The following is an 18,373-nucleotide window of genomic DNA, read 5'->3' on the forward strand; positions in this document are numbered from 1 at the left end:
CTTCAGTGACATCAGTGAAATGGCAGAGTAGGTAGTTTCAAGGTCTCAACCCCCACAAATCACTGAAAAATCAAGCAAAAACTGCCAAAATCAGCTTTGTCACAACTCCATAAAATAATCAGAAATTTACAGCAACTCAGCCAACAATAACTCAAGAAACTGGCAATGTAAAACTGCAGGAAAGTTGTGTAGCACACTTAACAACTCCTTGCCCCACCCTCTCCTCACAGTGGTCTTTGAAGATAGTTGTCTTCATTCTCAGTGTAGGATCCCTTCATTCTCAGTGTAGGATCCCAGTCCCTGGTTCAAGAGAGAAGACTTTATATTCTGAAAGAATTGTGTTTGCCTGTTTTCCCCAGCCTGGAGGCTACCTGAAGCTCTGACTAACTTAGAACTCTCTCTGGGCAGAAAAGTGGCTACATGGAGGGCATCTCTCCAAAACCTTGTAAGGCCAATAACAACTTACTGCCACCTGGGGAAAAAGATTTCAACAAAGGCACACAGACACACCAAAAGCCTGGGAGGACAAGCTGGGGAGAGAATTTCTTTGGGAAGTTAGGGCATTGAAAAGTGCCCACATATCCTAAAGGAAGGAATTTAGAAAGCCACATACTTGCCCAGCACAGGAATCATACTCAGAAAAGATGTGAGAAGAATCAAAGCTTTCACTTCTGACTGATTTTTAGGCTCAGCACAAGCAAGAAATGAAGGCTAAAACAGAACTGTAAACAGTCTGGCTAAGTATATAAGGAGAGCTACAGCACAGAACCATTCTGCAAAGTTAAAGGGTTTTACTTTTTTACTTTGTTTTTCTTTCTCCACCACCCCCCCGCCCCCCGCCCAACCCTGCCCTCTGTTTGGTTCCAAGCACTCAAGAAAATCTCAAAATATGAGCTGATCTCAAGCTAAAGAAAACAGACTTCAGAGAACAAATGCAACAAAGAGTTTACAAAAATAGTTTAGAAAAGTCACCTAACAACTACAAACCACAGTACACAACTAAAACAAACTCTGAGGAGAGAGAATTTGATTTCCAGAGCTACTCCTTCATAATACTCAAAACACCCAGTTTTCAACAATATATCACAAAGCATGCAAAGAAAAAAAAATACGACCCATGCATAAGAGTTAATTTTTCCTACGAGGAAGCAGACCTTGGGCTTACTAGTCAAAGAAGTTAAATAAACTGTCTTAAATACGTGGAAAGAGGTAATAGAAACCATGGACAAAGAACAAAAGAAAACCAGGAGAACTCTGTTTCAACAAACAGAGAATGCCAATAAAGAAACAAATGATGTTTAAAATATAGAAATTCTAGAACTAAAAAATACAATAACCGAAATGAAGAAGAAAAAAAAAAATTCACTCCAGAGTCTTAATGGTAGATTTGAACTGGCAGGAGGAAAGAACCAGCAAATTCAAAAATAGGTCAACTATTTTTAATCCAGTTTGAGGAACAGACAAAGAATGAACAGGGCCTAAGGCACCAGTAAGACATCAAGTGTCTTATGGGCCCATTTGGGCTGCTAAAACAAAATACTACACACTGGGTAACTTATAAACAACAGAAATTTATTTCTCACAGTTCTTGTGGTTGTAAAGTCCAAGGTTAAGGTGCCAGCATGGTCAGGTGAGCGACTACTTCCTGGTTCACAGCCAGTGCCTTCTTGCTGTGTCCTCACGTGGCAGAAGCGGGCAGGAGAGCTCTCCAGGGCTTCTTTCATAACGGCTTTAATTCTGTTTATGAGGGCTCCACCTCCATGACCTAACCACCTCCCAAAGGCCCCATCTCCTAACACCATCATTTTGGGGGTCAGGATCTCAACACACAAATTTAGAGGGACACCTTAGCATTAAGCTTATCAACACAAACACACAATCAGAGATCCAGAGGCAAGAGGAAATAGGGCAGAAAGAATATTTAAAGATATAATGGCTGCAAACTTCCCAGAGTTGATAAGACACAAGTATAAACCCCCAAGAAGGTCAATCAACTTCTATAATAAACACAAAGAGAGATGCAAAGGGAGACATAATCAAACAATCAAAAGACAAAGACTCTGGAAGCAGTTTTTATCATGCCTACAAATTCTAAATAGGATTAACAGCTGATTTCTCAGGAGAAATTGTAGAAATCAGTGGGATATGTTTAAAGTGCTGGGAGGGAAAAAAATCAAACAATAATCTTATATTCAACAAAACTATTGTTAAAAAATGAAGACATTAAGCATTCCAAGATAAACGCTAAGAGTTCATTGCTAGCAGATCTGCCCTACAATAAATCTGAAGGGAGTTAATTCTTTAGGCAAAAATGAAAAGACACTAGACAATTACTCAAAGCCATACAAAGAAATAAACACCAGGTAACTACCTAAGCTAGAAGTATTGTACTTTGGGCTTATAACGTCTCTCTTCTGTCCTATATAAAAGGCAAATGCCAAGTGTATTAAAAAATAATAAATCTTTGTTAGTGGGAACACAATATAAGGTGTAATTGTGACAACAATAACAAAAATGGAGAGAAACAGAAATATATGGGAGCAGAACTTTTGTATACTATTGGAACTAAGGTGATATTAATTCAAAATAGATTTTTTTCACATTTTTAAGAAGTTAAGCAAAATTCCCAAGGTCATCACTAAAAAGAAGAAAGGAAGGAAAAGAATACCAGAAAAGGAAACAAGAAAGGAAAGAAAACGATAAACTACAAAAAACTCAATCACAAAAGGAGGCAGTAATGGAGGAATTCATAAACACAATAGGTATAAGACATATAGAAAACAAAAGGGGAGTAGTTCTTCCTCATAAGTAATCACTTTAAATGTAAATTGATTAAATTCTACAAATAAAAAGCACAGATTAGCAGAATGGATTTTTTTTTTTTTTTAATGAACCAACTATATGCTATCGACAAGAAACTCACCTTAGAGCCAAAAACATAAAAAGGTTAAAAGTGAAAGGATGAAAAAGAGAACAATTATAAACACATGCATACCTAACAACAGAGCTCCAAAGATATATGAAGCAAAAACTGGCAGAACTGAAAATAGAATGAGATAGTTCAAAAAAGCTGGAGATTTTCACTTTCAATTAATGGATAGGACAACTAGACAGGTCAACAAAGACATAGAAGACTTGAACAACACTATGAACCAACTACACCTAACAGACATGTGCAGAACATTTCACACAAAAACAGAGAAATACCCATTTTTCTCAAGTGCACATGGAGCATTTCCCAAGACAGACCATATGTTGGGCCCAAAGCAAGTATCAGTAAATTTTAAAAGATTGAAATCATCCAAAGCATCTTCTCTGACACACATGGAATGAAACTATAAACCGGTAACTGAAAGAAACTGGAAAACACATAAAATATGTGGTAATTAAACACTCTGAAATAGCCAATGGGTCAAAGAAGAGATCATATACACAGGTTCAATGCAATCCGTATTAAAATCCCAAAGGTCTTTGCAGAAATGGAAAAAGCAATCATCTACTCATGGAACTAACTGCAAGAGGTTCTAAGTAGGCAAAACAATATTTTAAAAGAACAAAGCAGGAGGACTCACACTTACAAAACCTATTGCAAAGCAATGGAAATTAAGACAGTGTGGTACTGGTGTAAGGATAGACATAGGCCAATGAAATGAAATTGAGAGTCAAGAAATAAACCCTTATTCTATGGCCAACTGATTTTCAACAAGGGTGCCAAGAACACTCAATGGGGAAAGAACAGCTCTTCAACAGTTCTTAGATAACTGGATTTCTTCCTGCAAAAGAATGAAATCGTACCTCACACAATATATCAAAAATTAACTCAAAACGCATCACACCAAAATGTGAAAGCTGAAACTTTAAAACTCTTTTTAAAAAAATGAAAAGGGATAAATATTCATGACCTCAGATTTGACAGTGGATTCTTAGATGTGGCACCAATAGCATAAGAAACAGAAGAATACACAAACTGGACTTGAAATTAAAAACATTTGCACGTCAAAAGACATTATCAAGAAAGTGAAAAGACAACCTAGAGAATGGGATATGATAAGTTGCAAATCATTTATCTGATAGGTTTCAGTATCTAGAATATATAAAGAACTTTTGCAACACAACAAAAAGAAAACTCAAATAAAAAAGGGGCAAAGGACTTGAAGAGACATTTCTCCAAAGCAGTTATATTGATACATATGGCCAGCAAGGTCATGGAAATACAAATCAAAACCACAGTTCAGGTTAATTATACTTCAGTAAAGCCTGAAGAGAAAAAAAATAATTAAAAAAAAAAAACACAGTGAAATACTATTTCACACCAACTCAATTATATTAAAAAAAAAAAAAAAAAAAACCACCAGGAACGTAAGTAGAAAATAAGGTGATTTTTGACATGAATGTGGAGAAACTGGAAACTTCTGCTGGTGGGACTGTAAAGTGGTTTAGCCATTGTGAAAGAGATTGACAGTGTGATACAGTATCATATATATATATGTACATATACACATACAATGGAATGTTATTCAGTCATAGAAACAGTCATACATGCTACATGGTGGATGACCCTCAGAAAACAGTATACTAAATAAAAGAAGTCAGACACAGAAGGCCACATATTGTATGATCTATGTTATAAGATGTCCAGACAGAAAACAGTTGGTGTTTTTCAGAGACTGCCTATAGAGGGGAAAAGCGAGTGGCTAAATAATGAATAAGCAACTTTCTTTGGGGGTGATGAAAATGTTTTGAAGCTTGATATAGGTGGTAGTTTCACAACCTTGTGAACTACTAAATGTTAGTGAATTACAATTTAAGATGGTCAATTTTATGCTATGTAAATGTCAGCTCAATTAAAAAAAAAAAAAAACTAAAGAGCTCAGAACATACTATGGCCTTTAGTTAATAATGTATCAATTTGGTTCATTAATTACAGTGAATGTGGGACTTCCCTAGGGGTCCAGTGGCTGAGATTCTGCACTCCCAATGCAGGGGGCCCAGATTTGATCCCTGGTTGGGGAATTAGATGGCACATGCCACAAATGAGACCTGTGTAGCAAATTTTTATTTTGTGTAGCAAAATAAAAATATATTGAGCACAACATGTATCAAAATGATGTAAGATAATGGCAACAGAGGAGACTGGGTACATGCTTTATGGGAACTCCTTGTACTGTCTTAAGATTTCTAGGTATCTAAAACTAATCAACTATAAGCATTTACTTGAAAAAAAAAAAAAGGTTTCTTCCCAGGTAAGTTACATTTTTACACATACAAGTTATATATAAAAAATAACACCTACATCCAAACTGAAGATGTCTTTACTGCTTTCCATATAAAAACCTAAAGTCTTCCTAAAGCTTAAAAACATCGCCTGAAACCTTGATAATAAGCAAGATTCCCTTCAGTCAATGTTCACCTTGAAAGAAAAGCATAATCTCAATATGGATGAGTATCTTATAGGATAAATCATGTCTAAATATTCATAGATATTAAAACCTATTTTGCCAACAGCTTAGAGATGGAAGCAACCTAAATGTCCACTGACAAATGAATGGACAAAGGAAATGTGATATTTTCTTATTATTCAGCCTTAAAAAAGGCAAGTCTGTCATATGCTACAACATGGATGAACATTAAGGACATTATTCCAAGTGAAATAAATCACAAAAAGATAAATACTACATGATTCCACTTACATGAGGTATCTAAAGAATTTCAAAACTCTTAAAACAGAAGCAGAATGGTGGTTGTCAGGATCCAGAATGGAGAAAATGGGAGCTAGATGGGTATAGTTTCAGTTTCACAAGATAAAAAAGTTCTGGAGTTCTATTATGACAATGTTCATATAGTTAGTACTTTAAAATGGTTAAGTTGGTAAATTTTTTGTTTTTTCTTTTTTGCCACAAAAGTGAAAAAAGAAAAAAAGAATGTAAGAAAGCACTGTGGCAGATTATTAACAATGTTAAAATATTCACTGCCCCTCCCTCCTGTCAGCCCCATGGAGGCCAACTTGGCCATATGGCTTTGCTTTGACCAATAAAACATGAGTGGAAATTACATGTGTGACCTCTGAGCAAAAGGTTTACAAGCCATCACAAGGTTCTACCATCTCTCTTCCTGCTCCACCTTAAGACTCACATGTCCCAGGTAGGGAACATTCCCTTCTAGGTCCCAGAATGACAGGATAAAGAGCACCCTCACAGGATGCATAATACAAGATTTGCATAGGTTGAGATTGAGATTTTGAGGTTGTATTCTGCAGCATGGTTTAGCCTAAGCTAACTGACTCAGGTACGTTGTTAATATATGTTTGTTGATGGGATAAAAATCTCACCCATTCTCCACAATAACTGTATAAATTGTTGCTGGTTATGGTATCATGGGGCTTCCCTGATAGCTCAGCTGGTAAAGAATCTGCCTGCAATGTGGGAGACCTGGGTTTGATCCCTGGGTTGGGAAGATCCCTTGGAGAAGGGAATGGCTACCCACTCCAGTATTCTGGCTTGGAGAGTTCCATGGACTATAGTCCATGGGGTCTCAAAGACTCGGACATGACTGAGCAACCTTCACTTCACTTCATGGTATCATGAATAATTGTTTTAAATATTGTTTTAAATGCAAAATAAACAAACCATCTATGATCCATAAAAATCACAGGTGATTGGTTCTGTTAAGAAAGAAATGGAACATGAAATAAGGTTAATTAAAAACTTTAGTGATTCAGCTCCGCCACAGCAAAAAGGATCATTTCCCTACTGTTTTTTAAATACATAAAACATACTATTCACTGTATTACAATTTGAAATAACTGATTTAGTATCAAATAAGTAAACTATTTAATATCAAAATTTTAAGATTACCCATTATTATTTTCTGTTTTTGGTTAAAAAAAAATTAACAAGCATGTTTTACAGTGGGGGAACATTTTTTGTTTAAGTTAACTGTTTGGTTGCTTCCCAGTAACTCTAAGATCTTGTCTCAGCTACAAACCACATGTTCATTTTCCAAATGAGAAATAGAGCTGAAAAATGCAACATAATCCAACATCTCAGTGATATGCAGGTAAAGCTTCACTAAATGTATTCTTTTAGCTAAGAAAATTAAGCAAGGCAAGTAATCATCTGATACCCTAAATAAATGAAAAAAGAGCATCTTTTAACCATATATACAAAAATGTCACTCTAAGAAAACTTTTCATTTCAGCCTTAGCAATTAAAAACAAAAGCATGTTTCCATGTACATTTTGACAATAACAAAGTGTTAACTCATCAGTGACTAAGTATACTTGTAATTTAAGAGACAAACCTTGTCAAGACTACTTGATGATCTGCAAAAATAATAATAATAATAAATAATTAGAAACTCTAACATATCTTATTGCTGCCACTGCTGCTGCTGCTGCTAAGTCGCTACAGTTGTGTCTGACTCTGGCGACCCCGTAGACGGCAGCCCACCAGGCTCCCCCACCCCTGGGATTCTCCAGGCAAGAACACTGGAGTGGGTTGCCATTTCCTTCTCCAACTCATGAAAGTGAAAAGTTAAAGTGAAGTTGCTCAAGCACATCCGACTCCTAGTGACCCCATGGACTGCAGCCTACCAGGCTCCTCTGTCCATGGGATTTTCCAGGCAAGAGTACTGGAGTGGGGTGCCATTGCCTTCTCCGTATCTTAGTGCTATTATGTGGCAACTGCTGCAAAATAAGCTACTAGAAAGAAGTAAAATAAATATATTGCTAAAAATGTTTGCATATCTCAGCAATTTTAATTTTTAAAACAATCCCAATACCACCAGAAGGTATTGCTAAAAATGTTTGCATATCTCAGCAATTTTAATTTTTAAAACAATCCCAATACCACCAGAAGGTAGTGATTTTAAAATGTTCTCTAAAATATGTCACGATAAATGTTTTATTTTCAAACATCAATAACTTTAAAAAGTTATTTAATAAAGTTTGAGTTATTTCTCAAGACACTTAGAATAATGTACACATTTCCCTAGGCTTTAGAAAAAGTTATATTCAAACTTGATGTTTGCATGATTACTAAAAACACTAAAAGTTCTTGACACATTTTTTACAAAGCAAAATTTGAATAAAGTACACAAACAACCTGGAAGGAAAAGAAAAACAGTTTTCAGTGGAAGAGGTGTATACCTTCTTGTTTTTATGAGAAAATGTAAATAGATCTTTTTTCCCTTTTCCAATTCAGATTTGATCCAAATTTCCTGTGGCTCACATATCTGCTTCCTAATGCCATCTGTTACTTTGACTTATCTTCACAACTTTACAAGTCTTAATTTGTATCTATCTATTGTGGAAAATTTTGAAAGAGATGGGAATACCAGACCACCTGACCTGCCTCTTGAGAAATCTGTATGCAGGTCAGGAAGCAACAGTTAGAACTGGACATGGAACAACAGACTGGTTCCAAATAGGAAAAGGAGTACATCAAGGCTGTATATTGTCACCCTGCTTATTTAACTTATATGCAGAGTACATCCTGAGAAACGCTGGGCTAGAAGAAGCACAAGCTGGAATCAAGATTGCCAGGAGAAATATCAATAATCTCAGATATGCAGATGACACCACCCTTATGGCAGGAAGTGAAGAGGAACTAAAGAGCCTCTTGATGAGAGTGAAAGAGGAGAGTGAAAAAGTTGGCTTAAAGCTCAACATTCAGAAAACTTAAGATCATGGCATCTGGTCCCATCACTTCATGGGAAATAGATGGGGAAACAGTGGCTGACTTTATTTTTTGGGGCTCCAAAATCACTGCAGATGGTGACTGCAGTCATGAAATTCAAAGACGCTTACTCCTTGGAAGGAAAGTTATGACCAACCTAGATAGCATATTCAAAAGCAGAGATATTACTTTGCCAACAAAGGTCGGCCTAGTCAAGGCTATGGTTTTTCCAGTGGTCATGTATGGATGTGAGAGTTGGGCTGTGAAGAAAGCTGAGCGCCGAAGAATTGATGCTTTTGAACTGTGGTGTTGGAGAAGACTCTTGAGAGTCCCTTGGACTGCAAGGAGATCCAACCAGTCCATCCTAAAGGAGATCAGTCCTGGGTGTTCATTGGAAGGACTGATGCTGAAGCTGAAACTCCAATACTTTGGCCAACTCATGCGAAGAGCTGACTCATTGGAAAAGATCCTGATGCTGGGAGGGATTGGGGGCAGGAGGAGAAGGGGACGACAGAGGATGAGATGGCTGGATGGCATCACCAACTTGATGGACACGAGTTTGGGTAAACTCCGGGAGTTGGTGATGGACAGGGAGGCCTGGCGTGCTGCGACTCATGGGTTTGCAAAGAGTCGGATACGACTGAGCGACTGAACTGAACTGAACTGAACTGACTGATTGCATGTAGTCTCATAAAGCACTTCAATTGAGATATCATTTTGAATAGTGTACTATATAAGTCTACTTGCATCTTCTTTTTTGGGGGGTGCACTGGGTGTTCATTGCTACATGCTGGCTTTCTCTAGGTGCAGTAAGAAGGGGCTGCTTCTAGTCATGGTGCATGGGCTTCTTATCACACTGGTTTCTCTTGTTGCAGAGCACAGGCTGTTCTGGAGTATGTAGGCTTCAGTGTTGTGGTGCATGGGCTTAGTTTCCCTGCTGCATGTGAAATCTTCCTGGACTAGGGATTGAACCCATGTTTCCTGCATTGGCAGGCGGGTTCTTAACCACTGGACCACCAAGAAAGTCCATTTTTCCTTTTCCTTTTTTGGACAAGCCACCCAGCATACAGGATCTTAGTTCCCCCACCAGGAGTTGACCAGGGATCAAACCCATGCCTCCTACAGTGGAAGAAGAGTCCTAACCACTGGACTACCAGGAAATTTCCTACTTGAATCTTAATATTAAAGGAAAAAAAACAAAAAACTCTAAAGTCAACTCACAGAAGCAGTATCATGTAGGGATTAAGAGTAAGAGCTTTAAAAGGTTCCAATCAGTTCTGCTGCTTATCATATGATATTAACTTTGGGGACTTCTCTAATTCTTTTCATCAGATAAACAAGGTAAATTGATTAAAAAATTCAAAACAATCAACACAAAGTCTGGTGGTTTGCTCTGCAAGGCAATGAATAATAAATAGTGGCTACTGTGTTGATGAAACATGTTAATACGATGTTATGTTTAAATATGGTGGTGATCAAAACTACTGGCTACTACAAGGCTAAGTACAGTTTAGACGTTTAAAATGATCTGTGATAGAAAGGTGAAACAGGATAGGCAGCTGGCAGGTCTTGAAGGGTAAATCTGAGGATGTGCAGAGAATTCAAACTACACAGGTCCCACAGTGGAAAAATAACTTCATGAATGCAATCTGAGTAAAGGGCACAAGCTATGGGGGCTTGGAATATCCTTTGCCAGAGGAATATTAGACCTGCTCCCTTCCGTCCCAGAATTCTACAACCTGGGGAGAGACAGTGGTAATATATAACTGTATCCCAATAGTGCTAAACAATCTTGTGATGAGGGGCCAAAATAAGCTGGCAGAAGATGGATATTTTCCCCACAGGCAGGGGAGGCAAAAATTGGGCAGCAACAAACAAAAAAGCAAGGACTGAGACGCTGAAGCCTCCCTTCCCAGCAGTGGTAACAAACAGTGAATGAACACAAATGTTCTCAAACCCATAGCAGTTATTGCCTCTTACCCAAATACTGAGAGAAGGGGACGGGGGGAGGGGGCCAGAGGAAAGCATGCTATTGGCACCAACTATATCTCAGACTTGTTTTCCATCTTCCCAAAATGTGAGCAGATTCAACCACTATGATTCACTCATGCATGTGGAGATAAAAGAACTATGAGTACTTTAGAAAAGCAAAACAAAAGAATTAGACTAAAACTAAAGAATGTACTGATCATAAATCAAACTAGGTAACTGCCTTAAAGCAAAGTATATTCCAGACCTTCCCCCATCAGGATGGAGATGCTAAATGAATGAATTTTTTGGAGCTGTATTTGGATTCTTCACTGATAAAAGGATCAACTTGTCTAACAATTTATGAAACAGTTACAGTATGAAGGACTGTGAGGAGGGAAAAAAGTAACATGTATAAAAAGCTTTTTACATGTTTTTCATTAACTTGTACTATATTTTACCTCTGATAAATAGACAAAGTAAAAATAAAATTCAAACTCATGCATTATTAAGAACTTTTTTTAAAAGATTTATGTGAAGATAGACTGTTTGGGGCCAAAAATCCAAACCAAACAAACAACAAAAAAACCCCATACCTACAGAATTTCATTTATCTATGATAACATTAACCTCCTTGGATAATCCAAAATTAGATTCAGTTATAATCAAGAATAAAATAATAGATGCAAAATCGTCTACAAGTAAATTATGCATACATGTCTTTATGTTGCTCAACTATATAACCTACTATACGTTTTTTCAAGTGGTAAACATGTAAATGTATTAATATGGAAAAATACCTAGGCTACCCAGCCAGCTTATTAAAGCCTATTTAGAGACAGCACACTGTGATTGCTCACTTCACAAATTCAGCACTAATATAAATATTTCTACTACTTCTTTCAAATTTTTACTCAAGTATAGCTTTAAGAGTTGAAGTGTGTCAAGACATATAGCTGTATAATTACAGTTCTTTAATAACAATGCAATTAGTAACAAAGTGTACCAATTTCCTCAGGGCTCAACAGAGTTTCAGTATCTTTGCTACTGTGTGTAAAATGATGACCAACTTGTTTCAATTTATACAGTATTTGCCAATATAGATGCACTTATCCACAAGGTGATTTATCTTTAACAAACTGCTTACCTTATATAGCCACTTAACTAATAGAACTTGAATGCTGGACTTGTATCAGCAATACTCACACAAATACTTCTCTGTTATTGTTTAGTAGCTAACTCGTGTCCGACTCTACTATGACCCCATGGACTGAACCACCCAGGTTCCGCTGTTCATGGGATTTCCCAGGCAACAATACCGGAGTGGGTTGCCATTTCCTTCTCCAGGGAAATTCTTCCTCACCCAGGGATGGAACTCGCGTCTCCTGCCTTAGCAGGCCGATTCTTTACCACTGAGCCACCATGGAAGCCCTGCTTCAGAACTTGGAGCCACAAAAACGCGTCTATCCTATCAGCATTCCTGCTACCTAGCTGTGTACCTTGGGGAGCTCCCTTCACCAATACCTCTAAGTATCAATTGCCTGATCCGTAAATTGTAGGTTTGAATCCTTCCCGGTTCTAAAACAGACTGCGTCTCCAAGCAATTTGAAGTCGGTGACAACAGCGTCCGATTCCACTCTGTGCTCTCATAACTTAGCAAAGTTGTACGCTTACTTAGTACAACTGGGAGCCCAGTTGTACCCGCTGGGTAAGATTCCCCTAAGTCCCTTCTTGTTCTTCGGCCGTCTCCGCAAGGCATCTTTAGCAGGGTCGTGGTGTCTGCAGTGATGAAGCAGAAACGGCGCAACCCCTCCCTTCCTGCACCCAGAGGAACAGTTGAAGGCCTGCGGCCCCCTCCCGCCCTCTCCCTCCAGAGAGGACTCAGCGGTGAGCCGAACGGCTGACAAAGCCGGCTGACCATTCCGGTCCGTGACCCCCAGGCCGCGTTCCCGCCCACTGCACCTGCTGGCCAGTGGCTTCCGTTCCGCTGGGCCTCCCCAAACCCCTGCCGAAGTCACATGACTGAAGTCCAGTCCCGCCCCCGAGTGCGGGGGCCAGATTTTTGGCGCGCGGCAGTGACGTCAGCGTCCTGTCAGCCGCCACCGCCCGCCCCCACCGCAGCCAAAGAGACCTCGCGGTTTTAACTCGGCCCCGCCCCGCCCGCCGAGTCCGCGGGCGCTGCCGGCCCCGCAGCGCCGTTAACGGGCCTCGACTGCCCCGCGCCCCGCCCGCCCGCGCCACTTACCTTGAGGTGGCCGCTGTCCGGGCTGCTCGCCTCCTCCTCGTCTTCACCTCCCGAGGCGGCGGCGGCCGAGACGGTGGGCGGCGGCGCGCCCCGTCCGCGAAGCCCCAGGTGCTCGGCGGTGGCGGCGGCCGCAGGCAAGGCAGCCGAGGCTGCGCCCCCGGAGGCTCCGGGGCTGAGCGTCACGTTGTGCGCGTTCTCGCCCCAGCGCCACGGGTACACCATGAAGTCGCTGAAGCCAGGGCTGGTGGGGATGAGCGGAGGCGGCGGCTCTGGCTCCCCTCCGCCGCCGCATGTGGGCTTGATCGGGGTCGTCCTGATGACCGACACCAGCACCCGCTTCGGGGAATCCTGGCAGAAGATGACGGGCGGCGGCTGAGGGGCGTTGTCCGCCATCTGCGCCTCCACACCCCGGATCATTGCCTGGCCCGGATCCGCAGCTCCGGCGGCCGTGGGCCGCACTCCCCGAGCCCGGGTCTGGTCCTTGCTCCGCTCGCCGGCGCTGCTCCGAGTTGCTGGCTCTCAGTCTTGCCGGCTCTTAGTCCCGCCGGCTCATGGCAGGCGGACGTTTCCTGGAACTCTCCTGCGCTGCGGCCAGTGAAGGAACAGAACGGCTCGGCCGGACCAGACGGTCAGGGCTGGCCCCCCAACCCTTGGGTCAAACCCGCTCTCCGCTGTTTATACTCTCCAACGCAGGCTGCAGCTGCAGGAAGCAGCGGGCGGCTTGCCTTTGCGATGACAGGGAAGCTGGACGCGAGGCGCCGAGCCCCCGAAAATAACAACCTGCCGCCGGGGTCCCTACTCCTGTTTTTCCCGCGTTACATTTCGCGCCTGGGCGGAACCAATCACCGCAAGGCCCCTGCCCGCTGGCCGCAGCGGCGAGTGACAGGACGCGCGAGCCAATGGCCGGGCCTGGACTTCTTTCTAGCCAGACCGGGGCGGAGCCGGACCTGCGCGCGGGTCCTTTCTGCCATGCTATTGGCCGCCGCTCTTGTATTTTTTTTTTCTTCCAGAGGAGCCAACAGCGTTCGAAACTCCAGGGGAGCGCGCGACGTCGGCACTCACCCAGACACACCCTCCGGGAGCCCCGCCCCTGCTGTCCCTCTGCGCGGGTAGTCGAGGTTGGCGACCAGTGGGGGTGACGGGCAGGGGCAAGCGACAAGAGGGTTGCTGATTGGAGAGGTTTCGGTGACGGGCAGGGCTAGGGGCGGTCGTTGGCCGGCGGGGGCTTGCGTTTGCCCACCCCACCCGCCTGTGGCTGTTGGGCTGTAGTTCCCGCGCGGCTGCGAATTTAAAGGGCTGGGGCCCGCGCCGCCCTCCCGGTTCTCAGCTCCCGCCACCCGCTCAAGAGGGACCGAGGCCTTCTTACTGTAGTTTCTAGTAGATACCAAGAAGTGTGTAGTTTCTTAATGATTCCCGTCAGCCCAGCTGTTGGACTCGCTGAGTGGACCCAATCCGCGCCCCCGACTCGCCCCAAGACTGAGGTGGGCATCAGTCACAGCCTTCGCCTCCTCGGGCGTCGGTTTCCCATCTGTGCTAAGTAGGATAGTTAAGGAGGTCATCTCTGAGTTCCCTGTGTGCTGCTCGCGCCGGAGAGACACGAACACAGGCGAGTGTCCATTCTCACGCTCGGGACGGATGCCCCAAAGACGCCAGAGGACTCCCCGCCCTCCTGCCGCGGATCCAAACCCAGTCTGGGGCCGCCCCTTCATCCCCCATCTGAAAGGGTGTGGAGCTATGGATGCCCCGGTCATTCCAGACCCCACTCGGCACCCAAGGGATCTTGATTGACAAGAATCAAAAGTCTGACAGTCAACCTCCCCCCGCCCAACCCCTGTCAGGGGCACTTTGGGTCTCAGAAAGGGATGGGGCAAAATGGAATGTCCAGCCTGGTATTCCCTAGAACGTGAAAGAAGTGACTATCTTGTTTTGTTCTTTGCTGTATTGCCAGGGCCAAGCCTGACTTGTTTTAGACTTTCAATAAATATTTGTTGAATAAATGAATTAATATCCAGTAGTTAACAGTTAGGATTAGTAATTAGAACAGGCCTACATAATAGATAGCTGAGTATTCTCTCCCTCTCTGCCCCCACCCCCAATACACACACAGACCTCTGTCCCCTAAGTGTTTAAAAACAAGTACAACTTATATAAACAACTTCTAAGATACATTTTTAAGTGATTTTTTTAAAAAATATGGAATAGTGTGATTTTTTTCACATTTTAAAAGGTGAGGGGAAATATATACACTTTAGCTTTTAAATATACAAAGTACCTCTAGCAAGGTACACAAGAAACTGATACATAAGTTGACCCCAAGGAGGGGAATTGTGTAACTGGGAAACAAATGGAAAGATTTCAGAAGATACAACATATAATTTTGTATCTTCTGAAATTTGAAGCAAGTGAAAATATCTTTTTAAAAAATAGTATGTATGTACCATTTCCTGGAGGCTTACTGTATTAATAGCAAATATCTACCAATAAGGTAGATGAATGCTTCTCTCACGTTCTACTGCTCTCAACAATTCTGTGAGGTAGGTATTACTATTCCCACTTTATAGATAAGGAAATTTGAGGCTCATCCAAATTCACCTAACTTGATAAAAATACCTTGTAAGGATGGCTCTGAAACCGCCTACGGTTTATACTCCCTTAGCGTTTGCTGAACAAAAGGAAGTGGCCGAAAACTGTGGGTCTCATATTTCTGAGATTGCCCCCACCCCCCACCACATTTCCTTTTTTAAAAGATTTATTTTTTGGTTATGCTGGGTCTTTGTTGCTGCATGTAGGCTTTCACTAGTTGAAGTGAGTGGGCTCTAGAGCACAGACTCAGCAGTTAGCGCAGGGGCTTAGTTGCCCCAAGGCATATGGGATCTTCCTGGGTCAGGGATCTAACCAGTATCCCCTGCATTGGTAGGCAGATTCCTAACCACTGGACCACCAGGGAAGCCCCCCTGCCACACACACACACACTTTTATGAGACCTGTTTCTCAAGTCTAAAACCTTTAGGTTTTCTTTAGAGATTAAAACCAACGATATTTTAATAAATTGATGATATGGAAAGATGAAAGTTTATCTCTCATTTTACTTAATAAACACTCATTTTGTTTTTACAGTTTTATCCCAAATGACTGTACCGGATACTTCTGAATCCATTGTAAGGAAAATATAATTCATCTATTTTATACTTGAAAAACAGTGAAAAGTAAAAAGTGATATATCCAACTTGGACTCTCAAATTACCGGTTAAGCAAGATCCAGCAGATTAAGCACCAGCCAATAGTTACTGTTTAACAAGGCCCAGAGTGTGAGATGAGTCATTCAGAACCAAGAACTAACTTTCTGCTTCTAAAAATTATTCTTCATCAACAGTAACCTGGCAACTCTACTTGCTCTCTGCCACAAGAGAATGAAAGGCATGCCAGGAATTTGTGAACTGGGCAGAGGGTGATTCCTTGAGCAGAGCTGAGGACATGCAAGATCTGCTTGTTTGGCTCTATTTCCCTGCAACTAGGAGGCTGTCTGAAGTGTGCGGATCATATTTCTGGTGTCTTTGTTCTGCCCTAGTCAAAGTCTAAATACTAAAATTGAGAATACTGAGATTCAGAGTAATAAAATTCATCTAAGGATACTTGCTATATTATTACAGTAGTCTTCCCAATTGTTAAAAATGTAGACCTGGTAAAGATATATACCTCAAACACTCTTTTTAAAATATACTTAATGGTTTCAAGATAAAACTGAGTAAAACAAAGCAAGGATTTTTTTTTTCACTTTGAAAACAATATCAACGAGAGCATTTGGAGCTGCTTGACTGCTACAATATCTTCCTATGTGAGAGGCTGAACATAACATAGATTCTGTTAAGTGATTTGTCTTCACAGCTAAAAGTGCATATAAAACAGCTTTGCAAATAAATGTAGATGAAATGGGATAAAAATGCCTGATCACTTGTTTTGACATTAACAGGAAAATATTTTACTGTAAAAATTCTCCAAAATAATTTTCTAAGTGTTCTATTTGGCAACAAACTCAAATTTGAGTTCCAAAAAGTCCTCTTAAAATGAATGAAACCTCGGAGGAAATGGTTCCCCATAATATATCAGTGGGGTTTTTAAGCTCTAACAATAGGAGATTATCTACATAGACCATATCTACATATCTTTCTTCAAAACAGCTTTCCCCAAAATATTTTCCAAAAGGATTGTGCATGAGAGTTTCATCCAGTTAGGAGAAAAAGGAAACATTTTAAACATCTATTTACCTATTTACTATCACAAATGCCCAGATATCTCATTGTGATGATACTGCTAATTTTCTTAGAAATAGCTCTTTTGGTTTTAAATAGGCAATCTAACTTTGGTTACAAGTAAGAGTAACTTCAGACCAGGTTAGAAAACAAAGAATTATTAAAACAGGGGAGTCAAATGGAGTCCAAAGTCAAGATTGGAACCTGAAACGTCATCTGAACCTGCTGGGGATACGTGGTTTCCAGCCTCAGTTCCTGGCTCTATGGATGTGCTTCATTCTTTCCTCTCTGTAGACACACTTGTTTGCTTTTCCACATATGTTGCTAAATATACAAAACCATACACCAGCCTCTTGAGTTATTTATGCTGTCTTCAAGTCACCAGAAGAAACAGATTGGCATTTACAAATTCAATTTCAGATTATTAAGAGGTAGAATGTGATTGTCCACTTTGAGTCAGGTCATTCAGTCAGCAGGCACAGTCCAGTAGTGAAATGTGGTATGTGGATGCTTGCCAAGTTGCTTCAGTTGTGTCCAACTCTTTGACCCCGTAGACTGTGGCCCACCAGGCTCCTCTGTCCATGAAATTTTTCAGGCAGGAATTCTGGAGTGTGTTGCCATGTCCTACTCCAGGAGATCTTCCCTACTCATGTCTCTTGCATCTCCCGCACTGGCAGGTGGATTCTTTACCACTGCACCAACTAACCTCTGTTATTGAAACTGAAGTTTTTTTAGTTTGCTGTTTTTACAATCAATGCTTTAATGACAATTAAATCTTTGTCTGTATCCATGATAATCTTCTCAGGTTATATTTTTCTATGTAAAATTGATAGGTTCAAAAGTTTACAAAATGTTTAAGTTTTTTTATATGTATTAGAATATTATTTAATCTTATAAATCCCATTTGAAACATCAATAACTGCAGATATATCAGATAATCTCAGATATTTCTACCACTCTAATGGCAGAAAGTGAAGAGGACCTAAAGAGGCCTCTTAATGATGGTGAAGAAGGAAAGTGAAAGAGCTGGCTTAAAGCTAAATATTAAAAAAAACCTTAAAATCATGGCATCCAGCCCCATTACTGCATGACAAATAGAAGGGGAAAAGGTGGAAGTAGTGACAGATTCCAATGACACAAGAGAAGACTCTACACATGGACATCACCAGAAGGTCAATACAGAAATCAGATTGAACAGATGCTTTGCAGCCAAAGATGAAGAAGCTCTATACAGT

General features: G+C 41.1%; 1 protein-coding gene and 1 long non-coding RNA gene across 3 annotated transcripts in view; one reads left to right on the top strand and one right to left on the bottom strand.

Moving 5' to 3' along the window:
- Positions 1-13,305, bottom strand: part of ZNF367 (zinc finger protein 367) — a 25,731-nt gene extending 12,426 nt beyond the window's left edge. Inside the window, exon 1 of one of the 2 annotated variants that reach the window (XM_024995906.2) lies at positions 1,584-12,667. In XM_024995906.2, the coding sequence (XP_024851674.1) occupies positions 1,584-1,805 (222 nt within the window). In that variant the 5' untranslated portion in view covers positions 1,806-12,667. Of the gene's footprint in view, positions 1-1,583; positions 12,668-12,888 lie in introns of those variants that run through there. The other variant, NM_001206033.1, reaches the window with a different exon arrangement.
- On the top strand, positions 12,880-16,516 carry LOC100140121 (uncharacterized). Its single transcript, NR_046265.1, has 2 exons — positions 12,880-14,006; positions 16,006-16,516. It is a non-coding gene; the product is annotated as an uncharacterized lncRNA (long non-coding RNA).
- Positions 16,517-18,373: the final 1,857 nt, after the last annotated feature.

This window comes from Bos taurus, chromosome 8 (genome assembly GCF_002263795.3).
Source record: "Bos taurus isolate L1 Dominette 01449 registration number 42190680 breed Hereford chromosome 8, ARS-UCD2.0, whole genome shotgun sequence".
NCBI lineage: Eukaryota > Metazoa > Chordata > Mammalia > Artiodactyla > Bovidae > Bos > Bos taurus.